The sequence below is a fragment of the Chaetodon trifascialis genome, chromosome 8 (genome assembly GCF_039877785.1).
Source record: "Chaetodon trifascialis isolate fChaTrf1 chromosome 8, fChaTrf1.hap1, whole genome shotgun sequence".
Taxonomy (NCBI): domain Eukaryota; kingdom Metazoa; phylum Chordata; class Actinopteri; order Chaetodontiformes; family Chaetodontidae; genus Chaetodon; species Chaetodon trifascialis.
The window spans coordinates 27,142,093-27,150,720 of record NC_092063.1 but is presented as its reverse complement, the minus strand read 5'-3'; the positions used below and the strand labels follow the sequence as shown (position 1 = coordinate 27,150,720).

General features: G+C 41.6%; 1 protein-coding gene across 1 annotated transcript; it reads left to right on the top strand.

The window, feature by feature from the left end:
• Positions 1-647: 647 nt before the first annotated feature.
• Positions 648-7,201, top strand: gata5 (GATA binding protein 5). The gene is made up of 6 exons (XM_070969065.1): positions 648-1,167; positions 3,223-3,392; positions 5,654-5,782; positions 6,097-6,181; positions 6,318-6,445; positions 7,082-7,201. Exons 1-6 carry the CDS (start codon positions 648-650, stop codon positions 7,199-7,201), a joined length of 1,152 nt encoding a protein of 383 aa, XP_070825166.1.
• Positions 7,202-8,628: the final 1,427 nt, after the last annotated feature.

Below are 8,628 nucleotides of genomic sequence, written 5' to 3'. Positions count from 1 at the left end.
ATAGACATTACATGCATGGTGGGTATGAACGGAGCTCGGCATCTATTGAGTTGTTCGATCTGCTTTCCGTTATGTTTCTGTGATTGAATGAGACGGTGCGGAGCCGCAGGAGAGCCGGGGTCGCCTCTGTGTGCATGGACACAGACCAGCGATCGTTGTCATTTAAATCCATTCCATGCAGAGGCAGAGTGTTACAGGTGGACTGATGACACTGAATGACTGTTTCACTTCACTGGTTCTTTTTTCATGTGACTGTAAGCCAAAAAAAAAAAAAAAAAAAATTGAACGTATCTGCAAATTACGCGACAATTATTTACCATGCTAACACTTCAGGTAAAATTCGAATGTCCTTGAAACTTGGCCAGACTTAAAGGACTCCATGATTATTATTATTATTATTATTATTATTATTATTATTATTATTATTATTATTATTATTATTATTATTATTTTATGTTATAGAATATCTCTAATTGTTTTTTCATAGGACGGCAGATTTCCATTTGTTCAAACGGGCAGAGAAAACTTCTTCTGGACTGTGTGGAAGAGCCTTCACGCGTGGACAGCACCACCTCCACAGGACTGAGACCAATCTAAGTCCTCGTCCCTCAGTTCCAGTCTCCAAACAGGACGTCCAAGTTGTGAAAATGTACCAAAGCCTGGCGCTGTCGTCCAATCAGTCCCCTTACACGCATGACACCGGGAATTACATCCACCCGCCGTCCAGTTCTCCGGTCTACGTCCCCACCACAAGAGTTCCAGCCATGCTGCCCACCCTGCCCTACCTGCAGACCTGCGAGTCGCCCCACCAGTCTCACGGCCTCGGCGGGCACCACGGCTGGCCCCAGACCGGCAATGACGGCTCCTCCTTCACGCCCAGCAGCCCTCACCCTCCGCACGGCTTCTCCTACTCGCACAGTCCGCCTGTTAGCAGCAGCACCGGCCGGGAAGCGACCTACCAGAGCCCGCTGGTTCTCGGAAATGGCGCTCGGGCGGATCAGTACGGAGGCGCTCTGGTGCGCTCGGTCGGAGGCTCCTATTCCAGCCCTTACACGTACATGAGCCCGGACATGGCGACGTCCTCCTGGACGCCAGGACCATTCGAGAGCGGAGTGATCAGTCTGCAGGGACGGCATGGAGGGCTGTCCGGCAGAAAGTCCAGTCTAGGTGAGCACCTCGCTTCTACTTGATGCGCATTAAGTGAATTTTGATTCTTGAAGCCAACCCTAAAAATTTTTATCATCATTTTGACAAGACAACATATTTCAGTGGACCAAACGTCTGAGGCAAAGTGGAGCTTTTTTTTTTACTCCTGAAAATGTGACATTATGTTAAATACATCACCACCAGCTGATTTAGTCTTGGATATTCGCTGCTCTCCATGTTTAAATATGTATCGGAATCGAATTGTCGCAATATTTGTTTGTGCTGTGCTCTCATTTCAACAATTTTCAACGAAATTTAAAAAGTCCAAAATCACATCTGGACGCAGGTTACTAGCACCCATGCCTTTCCCCCAAACACTGTGAATCATACACTGAGAACCTGTGTTTTACCATCAAGTATACCTGTTTTCCAGTCCAAAATTATCAGTAAATATGCCTTATTAATGTAATTCAAAAATACATTTTAATTTCATCTTGTTATTAGCCTCTCGTAACTGAAGATCATTGGAGGTGACAGAGAGGCTGCGTCATGAGGTCAGGAGGACGAGATTCAATCAAAGTCTGCTAAACAATTCTACACTACATTTAGACAATACACATTCTCCAGAAATGTTAATTTAATCCCCCAGCAACAGTCCAGTGTTTAGATGACAGAGTTCAATACACACGCCAACAAAAACACGGTGATAAGAGCCACTGACACAACAGCCAGAGCAGTTAGCACCTTGATCAGCATTTATTGAGAAAATGAGGAACACGATGGACGTCTGAAGGTGATGATGAAAGCAGAAAAGTGTTTCAGTCACACAGATCTGATGGTTGAAGGATTTATTAATAGCCGTGTTCAGCATGTTGGCTTTGATTTGGCCCTTAGACTGTTTCGCACCTCTCAAACTCTTTCATTTAACAAATCTGATTTGCTTTTTGTCTCGTGTTAGTTTAACCAAGGAGGGATTTCACGCCAGATGTGGATTACACAGGCCTCACAAAGTCACGTGCGCTGCATCATGATAAGAATATCACTTCACTGTATTTACGTTTATTTCTTTGGCATCAGCAGCGATGTTCTGTTCGTTATCTATCAGAGAGAATTTCTCCTGTAGAATGAATAGTGAGTATACATCTAGCTCTATTGACTGGAATGGTTGGAATGGTTATTTTAAGGTCTTGATTTTGGTTGTCTCAACCCGCCAGCTCAGCGTTTATTTTGTGATGTATTTTGCTCTCCTGGAGTGATAAGACACAAGCAGCTTAAGGATAGCTTCATCTTGACCGGGTCTTTCTCTGGCGAATTAATGCCAGGAGTCCGTCACGTGTCAGAGCTGTGATGGATGGAGGAGACCCTGAATTCCCCCGGCTGATAACACACCGCCCTGCCTCACCTCAAACAGATTCCTCCAGTCTGGCTTCCCATCCATTCATTCGGAGGGTTTGATCTCTCTTCGTCACAGGGAACAGAGGGGGTTTAAATTCCTTCTCCAGCTATTCATGATGCATTGGCCCGGAACCAAACCCCATCCACGCCCCCGTACGCTTAAAGTTCAGAGCAAAATCTCGTAAACAGGAACGCTGTTTATTCCAGATTATGATTTGAGGTCCAGCCGTTCTGTCTGAGGAGGCAGACGTGTCGCAGGAGAAACAGCGAGAGGGAGATGGAAAACCAAGGTTGATCAAGTCAGTGCACTTGTAGACTTTTACAAGTATTAAAGCAATATTAGAGATAGGTGACACGAACATTAAGAAAAGATCGATCATGAGTTTTAATGTGGTGCCCACGACGATGAGCGCCTGTGTGGACGCTAATGGGATCCAGGTAAGAATAAAGAATAGGCACTGCGCTGGCTGGACTGCGGGTTGTGGTGAAACCATACTCTCAAAGACACTCAAAGTGTCTTAGAGAATATTTTTGAGGTTAATGAAGAACTCAATGATAGATGAGTAAATAAACTATGGCCTATGGCGCTTACAGCTCTCTGCAGAGGCCATGGTCTGGCAAATTAAAATGTCCTTTGTGCAACGTTGATTGGATCTAATAAGTCATTTTTCTGGCGTTCAGACCTTATGGACGACATGTCCGCTGAGGGCAGGGAGTGCGTCAACTGCGGCTCGGTGTCCACGCCGCTGTGGCGCAGGGATGGAACCGGACACTATCTGTGCAACGCCTGCGGCCTCTACCACAAGATGAACGGCATCAACAGGCCGCTCATCAAACCGCAGAAACGACTGGTAAGACTGCAGGGAGTGTAGAGACACGGCACGCACCCAGTCTGATGTGTCACCAAAAAGATCGGAAATGCTGGCAAGTAGGCCATTAACAGACGGACCGAGGCCACAATTAAGAATTATAATTCATGAAGTGCTTTTGCTTTACATTCACATTTTATCATGCTCCATGCTTCTGTTCCATTCAACTCCAGATGGAAAAATACTTTTTCTATTTTATTATGTTACTTTGAAGAGAAAATGCTGCTTAGCTCTTAATGCACCAATAAAATAATCGAATAATATAATAATACACTTCTGTACTTTCATTTAAGCAACGTTTTAAATGCATGACTCTTATTTAGTTGTAAACAAATGAAGTTACTACTGGTCTAATGCCTGCTTTATATATCATTATCAAAAAAAACAGCAGCGTAGACAAAGAAAGGGATCAAAAGCCAAGGACATATAATCTAGATTTATGGAGAGCTGAATTAGGCCTGCACACAAGTACATTTACTCAACTACTGTAAAGATGATTTTGAGGTACTTCACTTTAGTACTAATATTTCCATTTAACCAATAACATTTCACACATTTTTATGATTATATTTCTAAGAAAAATAATGTACTTTTTACTCCTCTACACCACTTGACAGCTACAGTTTAGTTACACTAAACAAAACATTTTTTTCTGAGAAATAAATGAATAGATACTGTAAATTGACAGTGAAACATGTCCCAAGGTCTTAGAGTCCAAAATAGTGTCTTCAAATCAAGTTTTCTGTCTGACAAAAGTCCAAAACCCAAAGATAATCCGTTTACAGTAATATAAAACAGAAAAGCAGCAAATCCTCAAATTTGAGAAGTTGGAAGTTGAGAATTTTTGATATGTTTGTTTAATAAATTCAATTGATTACCAAAATGGTTATTTTTCACTGCAGACATTTTGACTTATCATGGGAAAGGCACAAGTGTCAGTAATAACAATAAGGATGGCTATTTCAAGTGTCTCAGTAAGTCATGTCAGTGTAACAGTGAGCCATCATGCACAGTACCAGGACTGTGAAAATGAAGAAGCTAAAGGGAATGCAGCCATCATTAATGTTATTATTTACATTATGCTCCTCCTACTTTGACATGCCAAACTGTGGTCTGTGAAAAAGGCCTTTTACTGTCCATTAATTTTCTGTTGATCAACTAATCGATTAGTCGACTGTTTCATAGATCAATACACCCAGCTCAAAGTAGATCAAATGCTGTAGCAGATCAATGAATTGATCTGCGACAGCACTAAAATGCTGCTCACACAATAATGCATCAGCAATAATTTTATAACACATATAGCAATGAAAAACACTCTGAAGGGTGCCAGGTTGCATTAAGAATATATAGAATGTTTATTTCTAATATTCAAATACATTTTAATGATAATATTTGTTTATTTTTGAAAAGTAAAATTTTGAATGCAGGACCTTTACTTGCGGACTACATTTACATTGTGGTATATTTAACTTAATTAAAAGCTCTGAATTGGTCCACCACTGCAAATTGAAAATACACAAGTAGGTCAAATAGCCAAAACAACAAAAAAAAACCATTATGAAGTGAGTTGTGCCAAAATGATTTAATCTGCAAACTCCACTCTGTGTGATATTTCTTCTAGAGATCTAATACAGTATATACTACCACTGAGGTCAAAGCAGATTAGTCTATTTGTGGTTTGTGGGCATTTATGGAACAAGCTCTGTGGTGGTGTAGTGATGGCAAGTGTCAAGGCTTCATGGCTGTGTATTTCCCAGGAACTTGTCTCTCCGGAGCAGCTGTGGCTATGGGCTGTGAGTTGCCCAATAATCTCTTTCCACTGCTGGGCTGTTTTTTCTGTTTTTATTTGTCCTGCAGCGACCTTGCCCTTGGACAGGCCGTTTTTAGACAAGGCTTTCCACAGCAACGTGACTTTGTGCTGTGTGGTGCTTCGGCTCCACTTAGGTGTGAGATAGAAAAAAATATTTGTCATGTTAGATTTAAAGGTTGTTCAACTAATGATTTATTGTAGTTTCTGCGTGGGTATATGGAGAGATAATTCATCATTGTTATATCAAACCACATGCTAACATCCTGCAATTAATTTTAGAAAGTTAAGAAACTCATCTTTCTCAGACTGTAGTCCAAGGATACACAGTTGTGAGTTGTGAACCTATTTGTACTCCAGTGAGACTTCTCATTTGGGTTCCAGCCAACAAAGTCCCATTCAATGTCTTTTTTTGTCTCCTATTTGCCTGCAGCAGACCACGTCTCGCCGGGCCGGCCTTTGCTGCACTAACTGCCACACCAGCACCACCACACTGTGGAGACGCAACGCGGAGGGAGAGCCTGTGTGTAATGCCTGTGGCCTCTACATGAAGCTGCATGGGGTAGGTCACACCATAGCTCCACTTATTCAAATCAGCTCTGTTGCTTTATTTGATTATATAATGTCTCCTTTTAAAGCTAACTTTTCTCATGTCCTTCCATATTAACCTGTGTCTAAAACAGCTCCTGCAGCAAACTTGTCTACAGTAGGGAGCAGTTCATTATTTGCACACTGTAAAACCTCTCCAAGGGCATTGTGGTCATTGTTATCAGTGTGGGAGGGGAGCTTATGTGGGTTGTTATGACACTGTGGCCTCTGGTGTATCAGGGACTGGGAGGTACGCTCAACTAATGTGTGTTGCTCTACACCCTACAGGTGGCCAGACCTCTGGCCATGAAGAAAGAGAGCATTCAGACCAGGAAGCGCAAACCCAAGATGCCCAAGAATAAAACATCCTCAGGTAGGAAAAACACATGAGCAGAAGGAGGAGAATAAAGTGACAGAACAAATCATTCTGAAAAGTCTCGAAATATGATCATGATATGAGTTATTTTTCAATCTAATAACTAATAATAACTTTCCTGTTGATTCTCTAGGCTCCACCACCTCTGACACCAGCTCCCCAACCTCCCTTTCAGCCTCTGAACACGCCTCCACCATTAAGAGTGAACCCAACATGGCCCCTTCACCCTACGCTGGACAGACCGTCACATCTGCCACTCAGGTAAAAATATGTTCCGAATAGAATTCAAGTGGGAAACAAGCATTTCATCGTGTTATTTTCTTGGTAGATGTCTTCAAACCGTTCTGCTTTTGTGGAGCACTTTGTACAACAGAGGAGTTTAAATAAAAATGACTGGTGCATGACTGCTAATAGGCTGCAATAGCTTCCTCCATTTTTGACTCTCCGGCTCTCTGTTCCTTCAAACGTCATCAGTGGCACGACGGCTTGCTATTGGTCAGTGGCACACATTCACATGTAAAAATTCAGAGTTCAAAGTTCAACTCATAGCAAAAATTTGCCTGCATTTACTTCATCCTAGTGAATCAGATGATCACAGTGATTCCATTGGAATGAATTGATAACAGTGTGAAATGTTGACATTTTAAATGCTGCTGTGATTGGGCCTCAACTCAAGATAACCCTGATGAATTCATCATAGATTTTTCTTCAGAAAGCTCCCTCCAGAGCCACAGAAGACATTACACAGCTGTGCTCACAGACGTACACCTCATAATGAGTAATGACTTTATGTGTAAAGTCAGTAAATTGCCCTTTTAAAGTCACTTTTGGTGAGCATGTTGTCAATGATCCTGTATTAAACTTTGCTCAACTTAAATGCTTCTTTCCTCTCGGCAGACGGCATCTCAGTTAGACAGCATTGGATCAGGACATGTGGACATTAAATATGAGGATTATCCCTTTACCTCTACCTCCATGGCCTCACAGAACTCCTGGTGTGCTCTTTCTCAAGCATGAGCAGCCTCAACCAGCACGACTGCCACGCTGACACCATACAACTCACTCTGACTTCTCTCCATCCTGCAAATATTCCTCATGACTCCGGAGCTGCGGAGGAACAGTGTTGCATAAACATGAAACTGGGGCTTATGCAGTATCTGATGGCTACAGGTGTTCGAGTTTACTTGACCTGAGGACATCTAATCTGCTTGCCATATTATACAGTAACACACTTGCTCTGTAACTGGCAGGCTCAACATAGCTCACCTGGACCACACTTCAGCTTAACAAGGACACAGGGTACCCGGACTGCAGTTTTACAAAAGGAAGTCTATTATCCACAGCACAGCGACCGGCATGACAGGTCAACCAGAGCAAAGAACGCAGTTGAACCAGGACTGAACACTGACCCTGGCTCTCCTCAACTCACATCCAACAAGCCACATTTCCTCAGTGGCCCAACAAGAACTACCTATTACTAAAAGAAGTCTCTATTTCCGGAGAAACACTACACCAAATAAACCAATGCAAAGACAATCAAGTGGAATGTAAAAAGACATGGATATTGTAACCACTTTTTTATAGCTGATAAGTCATGGTGATTTTAGTTTTGTTACGTGTTTGTTGCTGTCATTGGTGTTTGTCAACTTCACTGCTGTCTGTGGTGTTTTCACACAATGACAACAGATTTGACATATTATTGTCATCTCAGACAGAGAAGCAGAAAATGGATAGAAAATCCCCTTTTTTATGGCTGTTGACCATGTCTCATTACTGACATGTAGATGATTAACTTTTATAGGCACATTATTTATGTTGAGATAAGGACAGTTACAAGTCATTCTGGACATGAAAGGCCAGCCAGTTATAGCCCACTGCTCACTGTTGTCGAGTGGTGTGCTGTATGGCCTCTAAGCTATGATGCTTAGATTATATAAGTGACTTGTTTTTCCAAGATACAGCAGATATAAACTGCATCTTATACAACTCATTTGAAAATCAGGACCAGCCATTTTGATTCTGACATCATCACTACATATCAGAAGTTTATCATTTTAATATCTGACATTAATGAAAGTGCAATGACTCAATTTTTCATTTTGAAAATTGAAGAGAAAATGAAAAGAGTGTGAAATTATTCTAAACATGATAATCTAAATTTATTTTTTGTCAGTATTTTGTCAGTGTGTAAGTGAATTTTATTGGAAAAATGTTCTAAAGAACTCTCTGTTTCCTTTCTTTTTTCGATGCTCTTTGGAATCTGTTGAGGTTAATAAACTGATTCACATTTTATTCATTTGACTTGTTTGTTTGGTTTGCTTTTGGAGTGAATCTCACAAATATCTTCAGTGTTCGTGAGATAATTACCTCACAGCTTGTGCTCAGGGATAGATTTTATATCACATCAATGGTTCCCTACCCTCTGTTGTGTGACATACCAGAGC